Genomic DNA, 24,477 nt, shown 5'->3' on the forward strand with positions numbered 1-24,477 from the left:
GGATTACTGGACAAGACCATAAAATATGACTAAAAGTTCCTGTTTGAGCTCTGCCCATTTGCGTCTTGAAGGTGTGGCCATATCTTGCATATGTATTTTGGTAATCTGTTCAAATGGGGCCGTAATTTAAAGTTAGAGTCATCCTATTGTTATGCATGATTGTGTGTTGGTAAGTTGGGAGCTTAGTTTGTGTTTCCATTTCCTGATATATCTAAATAGGTAACAAAAAAGATAATAAGTATTTCTATAGGCGCACATTTATCAAAGAACATTTTCTTAAGCATCTAGTTCCGTTGTGGAGAGTATAGGTTTAGGATACAAATTATACAAGTATTCAACTTTTTGTTATCTCTAGTAGTATAATGATTGTATGGTGTATATTCTCTGACGAAAACAAGGGGTTCCCTTTATGTAGTTCAAAAGACTGATCTCTGGTCCAGGGCTTTATAAACGGTCCAAAACTGACTTTATAAATTTGGAATAAGGGAGTTGCATGCCCATTGTATTCATTTTGTAGAATAGAAATTCATGGTGGGTGTGGTTAGTCATTACTTTGAAAGCATTTATTTCGGTGGGCATGCAAGCCAGCCAAGTTTCTTATTGAAAATAGTTATAATGTATAGCTTTTTGGCAACTGGTCAGAAAATCCATATGAAAGTTTCTGTTACTGACATGTACAAGCTCCAGAGCTATCTTTTTATGCTTCAATTATGGCACATGAGTGATCAGAAGGGGAATACCGGTATGAATGGCACATGAGTGATCAGAAGGGGAATAATCTTTCAGAATCTATTTTTCTAGATTTTCCTCCTTTAAAATTGGGTGCGTCTTATATTCCGGAGCGTCTTATAGGGCGAAAAATACGGTATATGCTGACAAACCTGCACAGTCCTTAAAGAATTTAGAATAGGTGTTTTGTTTGTCATGTTTAATTTATTGTATTGTATTTATTGTATTCATAATACAGAATGGATCAACTTATGGCACAATTGTTTCTGTGACAGTGTGGACAACTTTCTACAGTTTTTTGAGAAAAGAAGCTGTGTTGCATTAAAGCATATTTAATCCCCAAACTCCCCACATTTTTATGTACTGAAGTTTGCTATTTGCTGTCACTGCATTAGGTCTTTTTTAAAATTTATTTTCACCTATTAGTCCCTTGAATAACAAACTCCATATTCCAGTGTGACTACATTTACTATTCCAGTGTAGCCATGAGTATCAGGTACCTACACTGGGCTACAAATTTCAAATTGCAAACTTCATTACATGAGCTAAAATGGGATTAGTATGCTACAATAGGTTGATGTAATTATTTTGTGTTTCAGTGCATCTTACAGGAAGTGACAAGGACATTACATTTCTGGCAAGATCAACAGATACTTTCTGTAATTGCTGAAAATATTCTTAGCTTAAAAAACTAAAGTGACAACCACAGCAACTTGTAAACTGCAATACATTATATTTTGTTCTTGGGTTTATTGACCCTTTAAAAAAATTGGAACTTTTAATATTGTACCTGTCAATGCTAAGGAGCAGTGGAACAATATGATCTAGGGATCTAGAAATAAGAGAAAAGTCTGTTTATTTAGTAATTTGGATTACTGGACAAGACCATAAAATATGACTAAAAGTTCCTGTTTGAGCTCTGCCCATTTGCGTCTTGAAGGTGTGGCCATATCTTGCATATGTATTTTGGTAATCTGTTCAAATGGGGCCGTAATTTAAAGTTAGAGTCATCCTATTGTTATGTATGATTGTGTGTTGGTAAATTGGGAGCTTAGTTTGTGTTTCCATTTCCTGATATATCTAAATAGGAAACAAAAAAGATAATAAGTATTTCTATAGGCGCACATTTGTCATAGAACATTTTCGTAAGCATCTAGTTCCGTTGTGGAGAGTATAGGTTTAGGATACAAATTATACAAGTATTCAACTTTTTGTTATCTCTAGTAGTATAATGATTGTAAGGTGTATATTCTCTGAGGAAAACAAGGGGTTTCCTTTATGCAGTTCAAAAGACTGATCTCTGGTCCAGGGCTTTATAAACTGTCCAAAACTGACTTTATAAATTTGGAATAAGGGAGTTGCATGCCCATTGTTGTATTGATTTTGTAGAATAGAAATTCATGGTGGGTGTGGTTAGTCATTACTTTGAAAGCATTTACTTTGTGGGGCATGCAAGCCAGCCAAGTTTCTTATTGAAAATAGTTATAATGTATAGCTTTTTGGCAACTGGTCAGAAAATCCATATGAAAGTTTCTGTTACTGACATGTACAAGCTCCAGAGCTATCTTTTTATGCTTCAATTACTATGCACAGAGTCAATGACATAGAAAAGGCATGCAACCAATAAAGTGTATACACATACGTCTTCTAGGAGTCAGAATGTATGATGAAGTTGACAGCTCCAGATTTTGTACCTTTTCAAATCAAGTCAGCAATTACAGCTCCCATATACCTATCCTGACAGGCTACTTTTAAAGTTGAACTTTAACCCAAAAAATGAAATAGCCTATTGTACTAAACCCTTGAAACACGTTTAGAAAAGCATCACAATGTTCATCTGAAAAGCTGCAATTAGCAACAAAGACAGCACTTTAATGACACTTTCATAGCTCTATAGGCCTGGTGACAATGCCTTTGCCTCTCACCTGTCATCTGTGAAGGTTATGTCACTAGTCTGGCATTAAGAATCAAATTAACATTTACCATCACAATGCTCAGTCTTTTTTTTTCTATTTTTTATTTGTTTTTAGCGGTCATGACGGTCTATGAAGATTTTTTCCTCTATAAATCTGGAATCTACAAATACAGTGGACTGGAAGGAAACACACCTTATAGGCAACTAAAAGGCACTCATTCTGTGAAAATTATTGGGTAAGACAATGCAGGTTTCGCAAATGAATTCAGTAAAATTAGAAATTCAGGTATATTTAGTAAGGCAGTACAAAGAACACTAATAATGTAAAAACTTCAATGATCTATACAATATTTGTTGTTTTATAAACTCTTTATTCATGTATTATCAGAAACAATGGTAGTGTACAATACTTCATTCATAATCTTCTATTTTCAACATAATATACATTTAAAGTAGTAACAATGAAAGCATATGTTTATTGTATTACTTTTGTTTTTACTGTTTGATTTTACTGTTGTTTTGTACATAATGCTATTTTCCCAAAAATATTTAGGCTAGTTTACTTATGAGTTGAGAATCATCACTCAATAAATTGTAGCTGTGCATAGTTTGTACACCCATGTGCATGTAAAACAAATTTTGCTTTTCACATTTCATTGATGCTAAATCAATAAGGACATTTTTCACTAAATCGTCTTTAAAATTGGTGTATATTTAATCATGTGAAAAGCATTAGAACATGACTGGGTGTTCAAAGTAAACAAGAATTAGCTGTCTACATGATTGGATAATTGAAGTGATACTTTAACAAGTCTCAGCTTCTTTAATAAAATTAGTCCAATTTTATCTATTCAAAACAGCACTTTTACAAATTATCCACATTATTTAAATTTAAAACTTAATTTTTGCTGAGAAAAAATCAGTCACTTACTAAATATATATATTCATTGAATGGTAATAAGGTCATGCACACAAATGTTTTTGGCAAAGAGTACAGGGGGTTAATACAAGAATAGAAGGAGAACATAAAAAGAGCCTATTTCATACATATAAAAAGCAATCTAAAGATGCCTTTAAACCTCTGTGTCTCTGTCGCCAGCTTTTAAACATAATAGGAGTGCTGGTAAGAGCACCAATCTGTTAGGAGTTCCTAAATCTAAAGCACTGTACAGACGTCATATAGACTTGTGATTGTAGCTGGAAAGGATCTTTCATAATCGTTTCTAGTGACATATGAACAAATTAGTGCCGTACAAATAGCGCTGTACTGTTCAAAGCACAGACGTGGGAGGAAGAGTAAGCAGCACTCTGCTGTGCTCTTCTCCATAGAAGCTCACAGCGGACGTTCCCAACCAGTCGTTTATCAATGCACCATGGACATCCCCTTAAAGGGATATTTCACTTGGGTTAGTGAATAATATGATATTCTGCTGATTTCAACCATCCAATTATGTGCAACCAACTGTTTTTAATTAGTTTTTGAATTCTTGCATGTGATTGGGTGTTTGTGAAGCTAAGTGAAATATCCTTTGTAAGGGTGAAGGGGGTTTTTGTCTATCTTAAATTATTTTTAGGTTTGGAGCAGAATCATATCAATCTTTACTTTTTTAACAAAGTAACATAATTCTTAGACTATTATTGTCCTGGATCTCATGAACCTAGTTGTTCCCAATAGACTAAATTAGAACGATGGCATATGTAATATTTCAAAGAATAAAAATTAATGGTTGGCCTCATTATGAGCTTGGAACTAGAGCATTGGCAATTAGTCCTACAACATTATAATTATTAAACATTATAAGGCAAAGAAATATTCCAATCCAGATCTGGTCTTACCTTTTCAATTTACAATATGCTTAGGACTTTCTAGCCTTCACCATTTAATTACACACATCTGCATTAAAAATAATTTAAAGTCCACTCTGTCCATCTTTTCCACCCTCTACCCCTCATTGTTGCTCTTGTTTACTGACCCCCCCCCCAGCCCAGTTTCAAAATTTTTGGATAACTTTGCCTCTTGTCTCCCACACATTCTTTCTCACAACCTGCCCACCCTCATCCTCGGTGACTTTAACATTGCAGTGGATGACAGGCAAACTACTCTCCATTACCTCCTCCTCTGGACTCACACAGAACATAAACGGCCCCACACACATCTCGGGACACACTTTAGACCTGGTATTTTCCAAACTTTGCAGCTTCACCCACCTTGACGACTCGCCATTTTCCCCTTCTGATCACAACCTTATCACCTTCAACCTATCTCAATGTTGCCCCCCTTTGTCACATCCTAGACACAGTCAATGGCAGAGAGATATCTGGAAACCTTGACCACAACCTATTCTCAAACTGCCTTATGTCCATAACCCCCACTCTCTCTAAATACACATCTTCAAATAAAGCTGCCACTGCAACTGTTCAACCACACTCTTTCTTTGGCTCCGCCACCTTCCGCTACCCCCGTCTCGCTAACCCCGACCCTGGCACAACAATCACACCAAACATCTACAGGACTGTTCGTGCAGCTGAGCGTAGTTGGAGGAAATCTGTCCTCAGCGCTGACTCCATGGACTACAAAGCCAGACTACAACACTTTAACACTGAACTCACTGTCACCAAGAAATTATTTCTAAGCTGTCATTTCCTTTCAAGCTTCCAACCCATGCAGTCACTTCTCAACAACTGACTCCTTTATAAACCCCACACCTTCTCCCCCCACTACCACCTTCCCTGCCCAAGACATAGCGACTTACTTTAGAGATAAAATTGACAAAATCAGACATGATCTTTCTGCTCACCGTGCCACTCCAACCATATCCACCCCTTCCACCTGTAAATCATTTTTAACCTCCCTCAGCCCTGTTAGTCTGAATGAAGTCTCCTCTCTTTTCTCATCATCTCCATCTATTACCTGTCTGCTTGGCCCAATTCCCTCTGATCTACTCTGTGCCCAATCCCCCACCCTGGCCCCCACCCTCCCTTTCTACTGGTATGTACCCCTCCGCTTTCAAACATGCCATTATTCTCCCTATTCTGAATGGATCCTCACTAGACCCCTTCCTACCTTCTAGCTACTGTGCAATCCCCCTTTTCCCATATGTTTCCGAACTTCTTAAACACCTTGTCTATAAAAGACTAACTGAATATCTGATTAGCAACTCTCTGCTTGACCCTCTCTAGTCTGGCTTTCGAGCTGCCCATTCCACCAAAACAGCCCTTACTAAAGTGGTCAATGACCTCATCAGAGCTAAGTCTCAAGGCAACTTCTCCCTCCTCCTTCTCCTTGATCTTTCCTCTGCTTTTGACACTATTGATCACCCCCTTCTAATACAAATCATGCGCTCCATTGGTATCAGTGACACTGCTCTCTCTTGGATTGCTTCCTATCTGTCTGACCGCTCCTTTCAAGTTTCTTTCAATGGTAATTCCTCCTCGCCCACTCTCCTCCCTGTTTGTGTTCCCCAAGGGTCAGTCCTTAGACTGGTTCTCTTTTCTCTGTACACCTCTTCTCGTGGGAATATCATATCCTCCTTTGGTGTACAGTACTATCTGTATGTTGATGACACTCAAATCCATCTGTTCACCCCTGTCTTGTCTCCCTCAGTCCTGAACAAGGTATCAAGCTGCCTGTCAGGTATCTTGTCTTGACTGGCTGACCGATTTCTGAAACTCAACCTGGATAAACCAAACTCATTGTCTTGCCCCCCCTGACATATTCCTAACTGTTAACAACACTGTTATTCCTCCCTTCCCTCAGGCACAATGTCTTGGCGTCACCTTCGATTCTGTCCTCTTATTTACCCCCCATATTCAGAACATTTCCAGGTCCTGTCATTTTCACCTGCACAACATCTCTAAAATCCCCCCCTACCTGTCCCCAGACACCACCAAACTCCTTATACACGCTCTTATCATCTCTAGTCAGGACTACTTTAACTTCCTCCTCTCTGGTATTCTACTAACCCAACTCTCTCCTCTACAACCTAATATGAAGCCCGCAGCCAGACTCATCCATCCTTCCCACCGCTCCTCTTTTGCTGCCTCACTTTGTAGTTCTCTTCATTGGCTCCCATTTCACCTGAGAATCAAATTCAAGCTCCTGTGCTTTGCCTTCAAATCCCTCCACAGTTCTTGTCCCACTTACATTTCTGACCTGGTAAAAAAAAATACTCCCCCTGCCGCTCCCTCATTCTTCCAATGACCTACTACTACCTGACTTTCTGCAATGGTTTTCTTCGTCCTATTCGGCTTGCTCCTACTTTCTGCTTATTTAAAAGAGCACTTAAAACCCATTTTTTCAAACTTGCCTAACTGTCTTCTTCTGACTTTTGAAACCCTTACTACTTCTCACCACTACATATCTCCCCTCCTATTGTGTGTTACTTCCCCCACCTCCTGGATTGTGTGCTCTTGGGGGCCGGTTCTTTTCTCCTCCTGTGTCACTGTCTGTATCTGTCTGTCATTTGCAACTCCTATATAATGTACAGCCCTGCGCTATATAAATCCTGTTTATTAATAATAATACCAACTAAGATTCTCAACTTTCTGGTTTTTTTTGGCTGGAAATCTCATTTTCTGGCACTAGAGATGAGTTTTGAATTCATGGTGAACGCTGGATGTTCACAGTTCATAAAATTAGCAAACAGAGGATGTTCACAAAACAACTTGAATTCTTTATGAATTCTAGTGACTTTACATATTAAACAGGTAATCTGACATTCCCTCTGACATTCCCTGATTGGAATCAATTACTACTATTGAAACACACAGACCTGAAAGATTCCCACAGGGAAAGTTTGAGTGAATGTCGGATTTCCTGATTTATAAACCCTAGCCCTAGGTGTTTGCAGTTCATGGTAAATTCTAGCTGTTCACAGATCATAACTAGTGATGAGCGAGCAAGTTTTTAAAACTCGATCTCGCAGCGAATTCTGTCTTTCACACTTACCGTTAATTAACCTCTAGTGCCCCTGGGATCATGAAAAGGAGGATTCCCAGGGAATCCTGTGAATCCTCCTGTTATAATTTCCTCGAGCTTACAATGGTTTTGTGAAATCGGTTCGCCGAAATTTCCCAGAACCATCAGAAGTTCGCGAGAATGCCAGAGGTGTTTTCGCTCATCCCTGATAATACCATTTTTTTTAAAAATGAGGAATTGAGATGATGAACACTAGGTATTTGCAGGATGGGTCATAATATTTGCAAATTCAGTTGATTGTTACCAAAATTAGAACCAAGTTGCAAATATAATTGTTTAATTTTGATCTTTAAATACTAAATATAATGTTTGCCCAGTGTGCTGCAAATGTTTAGATAATTTATAGCTGTAAAATCTGCTCTAATCAGTTAACTTTGTGAAGTAGTAAATGGCAAATTCTCAAATTTCCTAGGGTTTTTTTTGGCTTGAGTCACCCTTTTTAATATACCATATTTTTGCCATTAGGGAGGAGTTCATTACAAACATAGCATTAGCAAACTGAGGATGTTCAAAAAAAACCTGAGTTTTTAAATATTCAGACATAGAGCAGTTCTAAATGGGTCCAATAGTACGCAGATTCCGTGCAGACTTTCACATTTGTTTTCCACTGCTTGTTACATGGCACTGATAGCAAAATTTACTAATATAATATATACTAATATAAAAAGAAAATGATTTCTGCCTTTTCCACTCTGCCCTGTACCATGATGATCTTGCTTTACAAAAAACAGATTTACAGAGGGACTAATTTTATTCATGCCACTAGGATTGTTTCCTAGGGCTTTTTTTAACCTAACATTTCCAGAAAGTACAGACCCATAATTGACATTATTATAATCAATTAAGATAAATATCATTATATGAATTGCATTTGCCAATTACTGCATCAGAAAATAAACTGTTTAGAACAGATTTTATTAAAACTCAAGATTACCTGCACAATTGCAGCACATTAGGCAAATAATATAAATCCTTCAGGGAGATCTCTGTTATTTAAAGAGCTAAAATTAGGCATATGGATGACTCTAATAAAAAAATGGAGGACTTTAGTAGAGTTCCTGATAGATCCAAAGGTTGAAGTATCCATACTTTCCAGTACAGGTAGTCTCTGAATTAAGAACATCCAACATAAGGACGACTCCTAGATATGAATGGTGCTTCCCTGCTCGTTCGTGTGCAGGACGGAGGCTTTAATGGGGGGAGGGGGCGGTTTGCATGACTTGCACAAGAAATCTTTTGCTGCTCTGCAACCTCTTGTAACTCTTTAATAACCATGACCAACTGTGCAGTTGTTTCTTTTTGCATATCAAAGCACAGCTTGCTTCAGAAGTTAATAAATGTCTAGGCTCCATAACGTTTTTTATTTTGCTTTGATTTTTTGCTTCGTTTGTGACTAACTCACAGTGTGGATTTTATACAGTAACTGACGCCATGCTTCCCAATATGTTAAGACAAACATCTGTCCTAATTACATTTATTAAAATAATGTACTTGTTCAGACTTACATACTAATTTAACTTAAGAAAAAATCTACAGTCCCCATCTCATATGTAACCCGGGGACTACCTGTACTACAATGCTTAAATTATCTCATGATTTATGAAATTTTATCTTATATTTAAAATATGAACTGTATACAATAAATGTTTTTTTTAAATATATAGATTTTTCTTGACAGTGTGGTCACCAGCAGAAATAAAGAACATGACTCCTCCTAAATTAGAAACTGGCCAGTGTTTCTCGACCATTTTAACATGGGGGAACCCATGAGACACAAATTGCTTAAGGAACTCTAGCAGCTTCTGGAGGAACCCCAGGATTCCACAGAACCCATTATTGGAAAACACTGCACTATACACTTCAAAACTAGTTTATATCTAAGCCAAGGGCCCATGCAGCATATATATGTGTGAATTATTCAGGCAATGGTCTTTAACAAACTTTCTGAGAGTCTAACATAGAATATAGTGTCTCTTTTATTGGACAGAAAATGTATATACTAATTATGTTTAACAATTGTATAAATGTATTTTGTTACACTGTGCTCTGTCTAGGTGGGGGACTTTAGGACATTCAGAAAAGGATAAATTCTGGGTAAGTTTAATCTGGCATAAAATCCATTAACCATTACTTTACTTTATGTATGGCAGAGATCAAATGTATAATTGGAAGCTAACATAAGGAGAAGCATCCTTATGAAATTTTATGTGTTTTTAATAAAAAAGAATGCATTTGGAAAACATGAATTTATACATTTTGATAACTAAAGTTTTGTTTTTATCGGCAAAGGTTGTTGTCTATTATCTTTGGGAAGAAGATATAGAAAGCATTATAAAAACATCTGAAATGCATCTGAGGTGCATTCTACGTGCTTTTCTATTTATTTGAATTACAAATTGGCATGGGACTTACTTTAAAAGGACCACTCCACTTTACTATACTGTCAGCTTTATGTGTTTTAACAACTGGGCATTTCAGGAATTGATTACTACAAATGTTTGCCATTTTGATTTACTATCCCTTACAAATTATTTTTCTGTCTGTTTTTTTAAACATTTAATTTAAAATTTTAGCAGAATCGCCACAAAAACATAGATTAGTCAGTCGAATGGAGAAGCTTTTCTTTTAGAATGAGTCTGAAACTAAACTGTTTTAACCGAATGTATATACTGTATGTATGTTCTGATCTGTGCCCCAAAAATTCTTTATTTCAAGGTTTTAGACAGGTAAAAAGGTTGTTTTTTTATTAGGTATACAAAGGATGGCAAGCTAAAAACAGAAATGCAGTTTACATTATAATAAATACAAAAATTTGAGCTCTAGCCTTGTGAGTTTGATGGTTCAAAAGTACCTTGTGGGACTATCTTTGCATGGTATGGCATTACAAACCACAATAGGCTTTCTTGGTTCCAGGTAACAAGAAATTAAAGTGTCAACTCTCCTGTATACAGTACACAGGTATACAATGTCAATTATTGTGTGGTGCTACATATGAAAACAGAACTGAAAAGCCTGAAAGCTCAGGTAAAACGCCCTTGGGGGGCCTTGCATAACCAAAACTTAGGCAAGCCCTAAAGTAGAAGCCGAAAACTTTTCATGGGTCTTCCAACATTAGAAAATGAAGAATATGTAGAAGTATAAAGTATTGGAGGGGACTTACTAAAAATAGTTAGGTCCCACAGAAAAAAAAAGGACTGGAAGAGGTTTTTTACTATTTTCTTTTTGTTTAGAGGTTAAGAGGGACGAGAAGGTGGTAGGTTTGAAAGAAAAGGAAGGTATGCTAGAATTTGGTTAGGTTAACGCCAGGATTGCTAATCAGCACAATCTGTCATTGGGGGGGGAAAAGGAGACTGTTCATTGCTCACAGAAAATTGTCTGATTTGTGTTAGTCAGGGAGTGGAACTGGTTTAAGTTGACCCATGCCAAGTCAAGAATATCATAACTGTGCTGTGGTTGGAACATACATGATGTTCCAAGAAGTAATAAAACGGCCAGTATGCCATTTTGGGTTAATTTTCATTAAAATATTTTGCAATATCAACAAATTCAGTTTTCAATAATTTTTCAATTTCAAATTTGGCAAACAGTCTTCTGTAATAAGGTACAATAATATTTAATCAGGAAGTTGTATTTTTGGCTTGTGTGTTATTATGTTGTTAAAGATGGGTTTTAGGTATATTTTTGCTATATTCTTAGCATTTGTAGCCTACTTTTTTGGTAAAAGCATTGGATATTTGGGTATTATTTGCAAAATACATTTTAATATAAGCTAAGAGAAAATTTCTTTGCAAATCACTTTGCTAAATAAAACAGCCTAAACTTTTAGTAAATTAACCCTGTTGCAATTAAATGTAGTTCTTTTGGTGCCCACCGATCTGCCTCCCATACAACATTGTCCATGTATACATTTTCATACCAACCAACAGCTTGCTAATGTTAAAAAAGGAACCACATGACTAAATCAGAACGAACAAAATATATTAACAATGTTTTTATTTTCTTTTTTGTTCTTAAACAAGCAAGGTATGTGAATATGCATATTTAACTTTGATTCATTTGTGATTATATTAACTAAAAATACTGTCTAAAAAGAAATGCAGGAGGAAAGTTGAAGAGCTGAAACCTATAGCTTACCCTGCATTATACCGCAGCAACACAAAAATATTTTTATTAAAATAGCACCATTGGCGGATTCTAAACTGATTAGACCTAATCAATTCATTTTGATAAATAGGTGCATTTACTTTCACAGAAGAATTGCAACTTAATGTATTATATATTGCATTCCACTTTCTTTGCACAGCTGCACTACACATACATGGCTCAACTTCATAAAAAATAGAACCACATTGCAAAGCTATGTGATTGGAGGAGAGTAGGTAATGTAACTTTGATAGGTTCTTACAAAAATGTCAACCTAAATATATAGGTTGCTGATAGACCCTATTCTCTAAGCAAAATTACTCACTAAGTTTGCCACACTCTAAAGTCAGTACAAAGACTAGGGGTCATTCCTAATTGTAAGCATTCATATTTGGCTATTCACTGTCCACTACACACAGTGTGATCCATCCCGGACACAAAAATGAGCTATGGAGTTCCCTCTGCTCTGATCAGGTACTCCAAGATTCCCTAATTTCATTGGACAATGGGTCAACAATCTAATCTGAATTTTAAATGCGTTTATAGAGCAAAGTAATTGTCTACTATGTAAGTCTGTTTATAAAAGCTACCTTCCAGAAAAGTAAATCATTTTTCTTTTGTAAATATGTATTTCAGATCGTTGCAAATTCTTGGGGAAACTCTTGGGGTGAAAATGGATATTTCAAAATTCATCGTGGAAAAAATGAATGTGGAATTGAAAGCCTAATCATAGCAGCTTGGTGTCATGTTAATACAAAGTGAAGTCATTTTGCTTAATATTTAATTAGTATATATTATATATCCTAGGAAAATTTAGCAATGACACAAAAAGTGTCACAAACAATTTGATTATAGTAGTACAATTTTATTGTATTTAGATTTTATTATTCAGAATGTATATTTATGAAAAAAAAGCAGTTATTTTGCAACCAGCATTTATAGTTCATAACACATTATTTTAAATATTATATGTTATAATTATATTTTGTTACATAAGAGGAGATCTGTTCACTATGAAAATGTAAACATTCATATGCAAAATGTAAATTTTAAAGGATGGAATCTTTTTCAATATATCATTTTTTTTTCAAATGAACTCAAGATATTAATAGTGTTCGATAAATGTATGCAGCAGTATGAAGCCAGACAAATACTGAGAATAAATGCCATTTCGTGATTTATTTTTCTCTCTTATGCAAAGCTCACAAAGGCATAATTTGCTTTATAAAATGAACAGGAAAGCAATCAGAGGTGGTGGAGATATGAAAAGTGTTGAAGTATTATTATTGGAAGTGATTCAACAATATGAAATGTTAAATATTAAAAAAATCATCATTTGCAACATTAAAACAATGAAGTATGTGTGTGTGTGTGTTTTATTTATCAATAAACCAAAATAAAAAAAATCCCATTAAAGGGAAACTATAGACAAAAAAGCACAAGACATAGATGAAATACAAATCTGGGGGGGGGTATGCTACCTGCCAAAGTATTCTTATTTCTATTTATTAGATTTACACAGGGTTGAAACCTGACTTTCTATGCCATGGTTTCATATTTACCTACACATCTCCTCCTCACCCCCTACATTGTGTTTGGACTGTACAGGGAGATGCATCATACTGATAAGCCTATTTATCTGCCTCTCTTCTCCTATTGGCATGGCTTTTTCACTACAGCACAGCTGAATGGCTCATTGTTCTGCCACTGCAATCTCTCTATGAGCTCTGCCTTGCAGGGACTGGAAGAGGCTGATAGCCAGTCAAATTAAGTACTTACATTGTGTTGATTAGGGATGAGCGAAATTTCAAAATTTCTTGCGACGAATCGGGCCTTTCTCGCTTATCGAACATGTAAGTGAGAACGGCCTGGGTAAATTCGGCCGATGGGATCGAATTTTTTGGGACCTGCAAGAGCGGGGAGGCAGGAGGAGTGCCTGCCTCCCCGATGTTCGAATTCAGGTTGTCCGTATATTCGACCCAAAAATGGCTGTTCGAATTCGGGTAGACCCATTCCGAAAAAAAAAGAAATTTGACAGTCAAAATTCGGATAGAGAAAAAAATGTAAAAAAAGTGTTAAAAAAATAAAAACTAATGTTAAATTAATTTATTAAGTGTTTGTGTTTAACTATTTTTTTTACAGGTTATCCTATTGTATCCATACAATGACATGATATCTCTTACTCTATAACACACTTTCAAGCACAGAAATATTATGATACATTTGTTACATTTTTTTTTATCCAATGCGAGAAAAATGTAACAAATGTATTGTATTACTGTGCATGTTACACAGTAAAAGATACCTGCTGGCCGACATCTTCTCAATGATTGCAGACTCTGCGAAGAGTGTGTGATCCCCGGGGAAGTACAGTTCAGTTCGTGGGAACTTTGCATGTTGAACTTTGTGTTCTTGGATAGAGAAACTCTATGCTCTCTCAAGCTGCCTGTCAGCCATCTCATCATGGATGTCTGACCGATTCCTGAAACTCAACCTGGATAAAACAGAACTCATCATCATGCCCCCCTCAAATTCCAAATCTCCCCCTGACATATATCCAACTGTTAACAACACTGTTATTCGGCCCTCCCCTCAGGCACGTTGTCTTGGTGTCACCTTTGACTCGGCCCTCTTATTTACCCACCATATTCAGAACATTTCCAGGTCCTGTCACTTTCACCTACGCAACATCTCCAAAATCCGCCCCTACCTGTCCCCTGAGACCACCAAACTCCTTGTACATGCTCTTATCATCTCCCGTCTGGACTACTGTAACTTCCTCCTCTCTGGTATTCCACTAACCCGACTCTCTCCTCTACAATCTATTATGAATGCTGCAGCCAGACTCATCCATCCTTCCGTCCGCTCCTCTTCCGCTGCATCTCTTTGCAGTTCTCTTCATTGGCTTCCATTTCACCTTAGAATCAAATTTAAGCTCCTGTGCTTTGCCTTCAAATCCCTTCACAGTTATTGTCCCACTTACATTTCTGACATGGTTAAAAAATACTCCCCCAGCCGCTCTCTCCGCTCCTCCAATGACGTACTAATGACTTCCTCACTCATAACCTCATCACACGCACGGATACAAGACTTCTCTAGAGCTGCCCCGACTCTCTGGAATGGTCTTCCTCATCCTATTCGGCTTGCTCCTACTTTCTGTTTATTTAAAAGAGCGCTCAAAACCCATTTTTTCAAACTTGCCCACCCGTCTTCTTCTGTCTTTTGAAACCACCACTACTTCCGAACACTACTTCCCACCACTGCATATCGCCCATCCTATTGTGTGTGAAATTCCCCCACCTACTAGATTGTAAGCTCTTCGGGGCAGGGTCCTCTCCTCCTGTATCACTGTCCGTATTAGTCTATCATTTGCAATCCCTATTTAATGTACAGTGCTGCGTAATATGTATGTGCTATATAAATCCTGTTTATTAATATTAATAAACTCATGGAGAAGGAAGAGATAAAGTTCCCAAATGTCTTGTCAGTTTATGTAAAGGAAGAAGAATATCAATCAGCCAGTATCCAAAACTGGGTCCCAGCCAGTAGGTTGAGGGCATCTGGAATCTGAAATGGGGATAGACATGAAGTTCAATATATTAGGATTGTAATTAGGATATTGATATCTAATTGAAATATTGATAGGTACACACAAGTGGTTTTGGGTTCAGTATGACAGTTAAGGAATAAAATTCAATTTTTCAACATTCTACTTTTTTACTTTTTCTAGTTTTCAACATTAATCACAATTATAATGGTAGATACAATTTACCATCATAATGTGGCAAGTTTAAGGCTGCATATTTCACCATTGCAGTTAATAATGGAAAATGATAGTAATATACATGAAGTAATCAGGGTTTTTAAACTTAATATTTGAAAAAATTATGCTTCTTGTGGCAAGGTTGTAATGAACACAATCTATCCTTAATGGACACATAAACATTTATGATCTTAAGTGAATGACATTTAAATGTGAACATGTTGATATCTTTAGAGACCAAAAGATGCACATTTGAAGCATGCGACATTGATTATGTGACCTCTTTTCATCTTTATAACGAGAATCTTCTGTAGACAACCTGCATACAGTCTTTTGCACACTATTAATTTTCTATAGATACATACTGAATTGCTTGTTTGGTTAATTTTATTAACTATACATGGGTGATGAACATAATTTTTTTGTATTTGTATATGTGTTATATTAAAAAAAATAACAATTAGGATACTTGGGGTTAATATATGCTATTTATTTAATAAAGCTTAGAGCATATTTTCTGGACCTCATTCCAATTGCGCTCTTGCCTAGAGCTGATGTATTGTAAATTGTTCCTGGGATAAATGGAGCAAGGTTGTACTCCTATGATGGATGGATCAGAGAATAGCTATCAGCAGTAAGTGAGTACAAAGAAAGTCCTGATACAAAAAGTGTCACCAGGTACCTGTAAGTTAGTTACCTCCTGTTAATAGGAATTAGAGGGGGTGGGAAGAAGGGATGGGGCGGTCTTTTCCATTCTTGCCCAGAATTAAGTTTTTTTATCCTCCAAATCAATGCAAATTCAACTTTTTTGATGAACATGAAGAAAATTGTATGATAAAATAATATCAGTCACACTTCATGGTCATTCAGCCCCCTGTACAGTAGGGAGTGTTAACGAACCTCTGATAACATTACTGTGGTCCCCTACAGTATCACATGACAAAGCAACACCTAATTGGCAGTACTAGAATATTAAACACAGGTGTGTAGATGTCACGCACCCGGGACTAATCTGTTACAGGTGAACAGTCTAGGCTTTAGGTTCACTGAAGTAAAGACAATGATAATCAGGAGCAGGCAAGAGTTGGTTACTAGTGGAAAATCAGAAAGGTATCCAGGAATCCAGGTACAGGAAAATACCAGGGGTCCCAGGAAATACATGGGGTCTTAATAGACACTCAAAGTTAGTGGAGGTCAGAGAAGATACACAGGGTCAATATAAACACTTAGGGTCACTGGAGGTCACAGAAGATATAAAGGATTACAGGAGACACTTCGGGATTACTGGAGATACGTAGGGTCACTGAAGACACCTGTGATCAGGGGATGTACAAAAGTGACATGCTCAGACCAAACAAAAGAGCTGTCTACTGTTTGACTGAGGCAGCAGCCAATCCTGAGAGTGTGGAGTAGCCATACTCATAGGAAGGAGTGATGTGATGTAACAATAGAAGGTAACAGAATAAACATTTATTGGGGGTAATACTAATAGTAATACAGAGAAACAAAAACTTCAAAAGATCCAGAATACATATAGAGAGAAAGATGGGATCTGGAGACATCATTTGCCTTTGTTTTCCACCATCTATCATAGTTACTTGCCTCAATTACCCCTGCATTCATTTTCTTTATATCCAGGGCAAGTATTCTTGTTTCATTCAATATTGTAATAATGTTTCTGAACTGAAATTAGTTTGTTTAATGGCAATGCAATTCCTTTTTATTATTTGGGATTTGCTTGTTAATTGTACAGTTTTCTTGGTATGTATTAAATGTCATGACATGTCATACGCACTGAGCACTCTAAATTTGAGATATTGCACTATAAGATATTTAAATTTTGCTCTAGTAATGGTTGGTTATAAAGTAACATAAAGACTTTAGATATTTTAAACATTTTTATTTTTGTGTCATTGCAAACTCCCCTTGGAAGGTATGAAATATTGGTTGTACCTACAAAGCAGTGGGTACTATATACCCAATAGGTTTGCAACTGTCACACGCTGTACCTTGGCAGTGACAATTTAGTGTCCTTTAACATGGCATTATTTATGTGTTTTTTATCTCAAAGTAACATGTCCTCCACCCTTCCTTTTTTAACATATATAAAGTTTATAGGGAAAGGATAAGGACCACGCCTACTTTGTAGCCGGGTATCCATAAACTAAACAAGCCTTCCCCCATTCCGTCCATGTTCCAGCAATGAAAATATTTCCAGAGTCCCCACTGTTGTCAAGAATGCTATAGTTAATAATCCTGGCTCAGGAAAATATTTTCTTCAAAGCTTATTCTTTTTTGAAAGTTTCTTACAAGTTTTGAAGTAAACATTTTAACTCTGCCTTTATTTTCATGCTTTTGAATGTAGATAAAAGGTTTTTCTTAGCCTTCTTTCGAGCTTTATGGTAGAAAGAGAAGTTAAAGCCAATGTTGGCTTGACACATCTCATATATACATTTTTTTATATTTCTTTTAGTTTTAACGTTACATGTCAACACAAATTTTTACATTACTTTGTTCAATGCCTAATGCTGTGAAAGATTTGGAGCAAATACATTTTCAAGTTAGTTTGACAGAATGTCTGTTATATTGATCAATGTTTTGTACTATGACTACATTAGAGTTGTGAGGTTTTTCTGAATTCTGCTCCACTAGAGAGCCAGGTAGTCCGATAGGGGACACGTGGCAATGCAAACATTTATGAAGAAAAAAAATGGTTCCATAGGGTGAGGGTCTTTAATGCAATTCATAGACAACATAAAAAAAATATAAAAATACACAAACAGCATACATGGGGAATGTGTTAAAGCAAGTAAGTTGTTAGCATAGTCAGCCATTTGATCACTACAACTGACAATAGAGTTACATTGTAGGATGCTGTGATTCATACCTACTTCTGGGAACATATATAAACTTTACTTGTATAAAAATGGTCATTATGAGTTTGTGTTTTTTCAGTTAGATGGATTTTCAAAGTGTCAGTGTGTTTAATAAATTATCTAATTGAAGGAATTAGTTAGGGGGACTAATAATATCCCAGTGTAATATACTTTACAATAATATCCCAGTGTTTCCTGTAGTAAACCCCATACATTTCCCAGAAAACCTGCACATCCATTTTTGGTTTTGAAGAGCTTGTGTTAGTCCCTCTTCAAAAAGACAGGCTTGGAATGAGCAACCCAAGGGAGCTTAGGGGAAGGCCTGCATAACTGGGGGATTGGGAGAACAGACAGGAAAGGGTGAAACATTTGTGTTATTGAGGGGTCAGTGTGTAATATCTAACCTAAAAAAAACAATCTTTGCCTGGTTTTATTTCACTGCCACTCCTGTGCTGTCATCCAGGACAAGCTTTAGTGACAGGTCTTTCCAGGCCCAGAGTATCCTGGAAAAAATGGGTGGGTCAGGCCCTTGTCCAAGCCAAAAATTGAGGATGGCTCTGAAGAACTCGGCTGATAATAAAGGAGCACCTGTCAGCCTGAGGCCACATGGCTCAGGTAGACAGGCTGTGTGCAGCCTGTATTCTGGGAGAGACCAGGAGGTCCCCCAAAGTTTATGTCTGTGGGATCAACAGCTCTGAAGAGTGTCAGAGAGAGAGCCAGATGGGCAAATATGTGTTTTTTTTTTTTCTGTTTTACTGTTATGACTCTGAAGATCGCTTGTTAAGATTGATGTTTTTGTGAATAAAAGTCGGTACAGTGCCCTGACATTGAACTGAAGCCTAAAATACCTTTCTGCCGTAAATGTGTTTGATGGTAACCCCTTACAACTGTGATTGATTATTTTTAAATTTGTTTAAATATGGTGAAAATAAGTGTTTATAATTATCAAAAAAAGTTATATTCCATGAAATCCACCACAAACTATCCAATCTGATTTTTTTACACCTATTTACAGATACAGATTTGCTGATAAAAAGACGTCCACTAGAGGGACTCAGCAAACAGGTAACTACTGGTTGGTTCATGCAGCTAACAAATGTCATTATTCCTTTAAAGTTTGACGCACATTAATGGCTAAATATAGCATTTTAATTCACATATACAATCATATTTATTCAAATCAGTACATCAAATTACAAGCTTAAACATCAGATACTTACCATTTCCCCCTAGAGTTCAAAACTCACTGATACCGGTAGTTACATGTTTATAAAAAAAGATGTGTGTACAGAGAAAAAGAAACTTTAAAGATCAGTGGACTAAAAAAAGTAATATTTAATCTAAGGATAACCTTAAAGACACTTTCTAGTTTCTCATCTTTATAGAACATTAGTAGAAAAATGCCTCCAACAGAATACTAGTCTTTGCCTCTATGAATTCTTGCTGCTTTTGTTGCTTTGTGAATAAGTATGCTCTCAAAATTGATATCTTTTTATGCAATGAACTTATAGTTGTACATTGTACCTCTTTATGTGAAATGAACAGACAAGGTGACAGTTTGATCTACCAATAAAAAATGCACATACATATTCCGGTAACAGAACCATAGCCAAGAATATCTGCAATTATTTGCAAAGTGTAGCAGTCCCATTAGAGTTATTTAGAAATGTGTTTTTGGTTGCTTCAATGTCCTGCAGTTTGGTTGCTTATATGTACTGTATATTACTACTACTTGCAATTATTTTCCTTGTGGTTGTATAACATTAACTAGTAGTACTAAAACTGTAGGTTCAATATGGGCAAAAGCCAAAAATCAAACCAATGTGTTTATGAGTTTTAGAGAATGTTTAGGAAACCCACAAAACATAGCATGCACAGAATCTTTTTTGAATGTGTGCTGACGTCTATTGAACCGAAAACTCTGGTATTGTAGATGACTGCTTATTGGTAAAAAACAAAGGAAATTATGCATTTGTTCCTAGCTCTAGATACGTGAAGTTAAACAAAATAATTGTGGGCAAAATAAACACAAAACTATTTTTCTGACACCAAGCATGGTAATATGTTATTAGATATTAATATATAGTAATATATTAAATATATTTCACACCTCCTGATCTTGGACAATCAACATCTGCATTGTCACATTCCATGGTGATTGGATTAATGTTTTATACTATATATATCAATATAAATGCTGGGGTATTTCCTACACTGGTAGAACTAATGAATTAACATAGCAAAACATCTTCAACATTACAAGAATAAGTCTATTTGAATGTGGGTAACTACTACTAGATAATTCTAGGCCTACAGACACATAGAACAATCAATGGGCAAAATGTCTGTTACAAGATAGCTGCCCATACCATTATGGATCCTCTTCATATTTAGCAGCTTGTAGCAGATATAACATGCTATATTTTCAGTAAGATATTAAAAGAAAGAAATGTTCTGTGTTTGCACTTAAACTATTTAAAGGCAAGGCTAAGATTTACCGCCTTAGGTAAGAAAAGAAAAGATGATCTTGTTTTTATGGCTATTTATATCACAGACCCTAGGCAACAAATAGATGTAGGATTATCATTACCACTGTAAGTTTCACAATGTTTTAATGAATAAATATTGACTGTTCCACAGTGTACCATACCACTTGTCCCTTCACAAAACACATACTACGTGGATACATAACTCCTTGATTTATCTGTGTTAAATAAAGACATGCTATCAAGATACTCATGTTAGTGCTTGTGCTTGGAATTCAAGGGACAGAAAAATGTTTTGTAGAACAAATTTCATTACTCAGTTGTCAATAACCTCTATATAATGCAGAATGTGTGTAAAAGTAATAGAATTTTTATTAAAAGCTGAAACAATTATTTACATTTCCTTTTTTCTATTTGTCAAAGTGTATAAACTATTAACAGATCACACACCATTAGGACTTGAAATCCAAGCATATGACAATAGGCAGTATGTGCAAAGAAGAATGAGGAGGGGATGATGATAAAAAGTACATGTAGGAAAAAATTGTGCGGGGTACATTTCTCAATAGAGGGAGGCTTTCTCGATTTCTGGCCTGGAAGAGGAGTGGAATGCCTGGCCCACCCATTCCTTCCAAGAATCTCTGAGCCTGGATCCCCCCAAAAAAAGGCCACAAATCTAGAGAAATTACTTATGCCCTATCCAGGCTCTGTAATCCCTATTCCAGGTAGGAGTGAGGAAGATGATACAAAATACCCTCCAAATTTAGCAAAACATATTTAATAATTATAACACATAATAAATTCTTCTAAAAAATTTTCTACATATACATAGATACACAATGCATGAACTGCAATAATGCTAGGAAAGCATTTGTGAAATTGCTATTAGAAATTCATTTTAAAACATCTGGCAAATGAGAAGTAGTACTGTTTATGAAACTGTTTAGACTGAATAAATATCTAACCTGTAACATTTCAATATGAACTCTTCATTTTTCTCTTAAATAGTAAAATGTTTGATCACCTGAAGAAAAAAGAAATGATTAAAAAAGTTCTCTAAGGCTCTCTTGTGGATGTCTGTATGTTTAGAAAAAATATTTTAAAAGATTGACAAATTATTCCTAAAATTTTTAATTTAACAGAAAAATAATCTACAAGTGGTGACCACTAGTTTAAAACCAACAATTTTAATTCAGCAGCTGCCCATTTGATACTAAAAGCAGTTTCCAAGAATTTCAAAAATTACACTGCGGTATCTCAGGTAACTCTTGAAACACCTGCAGTCAAAAGTGCATAAATCTGCATTAAGAAAGAGATTGCCCTAATTTATCAGACATGGGAGATGTGCCAGGAAAAAAAACTTTTCTGGCTAAGATATAGGAACAAGTTTGCCTTCAATATTCAAAGACCCAGACCAGACCTTTTATAACAACATATGTCATCGACTGACAAATCAAAGACACACTTGTGTGAACCTTGTGTGAAAGTATACACCTTCATCTGAAAAGAACATATTTGTAAAGTTATCCTCAAGTTTTGTAGCAGATTATGCCTCTCTTGTGAGTCTGAAAAAAAGCAACTGTATTTCTTGGTTTGACTTGAACCTAGATGTGGAGTTTTCACATCCTGTATTGTATCAAACCTGACAAAATATTTCAATTTTTAAAGTTGGTAAATAAAGATATTACTTTTTGTTTGAATTTTTCATTATATTTTATGAGTATTTTTATTTGTTCAATAGCTAACACAGTATAAAAACTACTACTATTGTAATTGATAATGAAAAAAAGTTCCAAAGCAAAACCAATGTTGCTGAACCTTTTTTTTTTTTTTTATTGTAATAAAGTTTATCTCCAACCATCCCTTAATAATTCCTTCCTTTTCTTCCCTGGTTATTATTCTGCTATTATATTTTAATTACTATTATTTTGTACCACTTTTATTTAAACTTTTTTACATTTTCAAATATCCTTCGCTTTGTATCCATATTATTCTTTAAAAAAAAATTAAAAATGTAATTTTACTTCTTAACAGTCTTGCTGACACCATTGAATTATTACATATTTTGCCATTTTTAAAGAAGAGAATGATGTGGATGTACAAAGTTAGTAAAAAAGAATAACAACTCATTTGACTAAAAGCTCTTTGTACATGATGTTCTTTCATAGTATCTCATGAATTATTGCTCTTTTCATATGTAGAGTACTTATCATGTCTTTTTATCTATTGTACTGATTCCAGGATACTATTTTAATAGTATAAACTGTGAGCTTTACCCCTGCATTACATTTTTAGTATAAATTTAATGTTATGTTATATTATATGATATGACAAAGATAGAGGATTTTAAAATGCTGTCAGATACAGGTTTTTGGAGTTTGTCATTACAAATGAGAAGTAAGGCATTTCTTTTCAATAGTCTTAGTTTCTATTCATAAACATAGGAAAGTCAGTTTACCAGCTTCTAGCAACAACATTTAGACTATGTACAATATTGCTGCACCTCTGTCTGGTTTTCACATTCCTTAATAAGTATCGTGGGTGCCTTTTGCACATTGATTAAAGCCATGGCCAGCTCCTGAGAAACATGATTTGTCAGAAGAAATCCCTATTGTCTCCTAAATAAGTGTAAGTTTTCCTAAAAGCATTTACCCTAAACCAGGTTCTGGGTAGCTAAAAATAGAAACAAGCGTTACAGTGCAATCTGATTGTCATCCCGGTTTCCCGGGTGACGTCCCTAGATGCATCGGTGCGGGCGGGAGGCGGGGCGGGAAACTCAAATCACTTTGTATTGGATTCAATACAAAAAAGCTGTATTGCGTCCAATACAAAGAAATCTTTATATAATATATATATATAGTTTTATTATATATATATACATTATATAAGCTGCTGTACAGTTACATTACATTACACACTATTTTTTAAGATTTTTTTTTATAATGTTTTATTATTTTTTTTAAAGTTTATTATTAAATTTATTAAATTTTGGACATATTTTGGTGAGTTATGCCTAAGAATTATAGCCTACAATGTAAAATAAATTTCCATGCAAAAAATGTAACACTTTTTGCATGGAAGTACGCAAAGAATTAGAACGCTCGGCGTTTGTGTACACATCCCTCAGCGATTCCTGATGATGTCAGTGCATACGCCCGTCGACAGGGGTCGTAGCGGGAAATTCAAATATTTTGTATTGGATTCAATACAAAGTCCTCTATCTAATCCAATACAAAATAATACATAATATATTTATGTGGTTTTGTCTATAGGTATGTGACGTTGGACTCGTGGCACCACCCCTTTCAACTACCAGCAAACAGGAACGGATTAGGTACTAGTCCTTTTGTTTTATTGGGTATTAGGGGCAATATTCCACTTTTTATCTTATCAATTAGTTCCCATCAGGGTCTATTCTAGAATTCACTGAATGGGTTCAGCTTTCAACAAGTTCAGTAAACTTCAAAAAATGTTCACCCTGGCAATGAAACTATGAAACTATGCCCATCACTACTAACAAGGATTATCTTATCTGATTATTCTTGCTCTATTACAATTAAAACATTTTCTAATAACTGTTTCATGTG

At 35.7% G+C, this 24,477-nt stretch overlaps 1 protein-coding gene across 1 annotated transcript in view; it reads left to right on the plus strand.

Moving 5' to 3' along the window:
* TINAG (tubulointerstitial nephritis antigen) overlaps window positions 1–13,121 on the plus strand; it is a 43,407-nt gene extending 30,286 nt beyond the window's left edge. The window contains exons 9-11 of the mRNA XM_072410411.1: window positions 2,760–2,880; window positions 9,677–9,716; window positions 12,402–13,121. Coding sequence (XP_072266512.1) covers window positions 2,760–2,880; window positions 9,677–9,716; window positions 12,402–12,527 — 287 coding nt within the window. The 3' untranslated portion in view covers window positions 12,528–13,121. The remainder of the gene's footprint in view (window positions 1–2,759; window positions 2,881–9,676; window positions 9,717–12,401) is intronic.
* Window positions 13,122–24,477: the final 11,356 nt, after the last annotated feature.

This window comes from Pyxicephalus adspersus, chromosome 4 (genome assembly GCF_032062135.1).
Source record: "Pyxicephalus adspersus chromosome 4, UCB_Pads_2.0, whole genome shotgun sequence".
NCBI classification, from domain to species: Eukaryota; Metazoa; Chordata; class Amphibia; order Anura; family Pyxicephalidae; genus Pyxicephalus; species Pyxicephalus adspersus.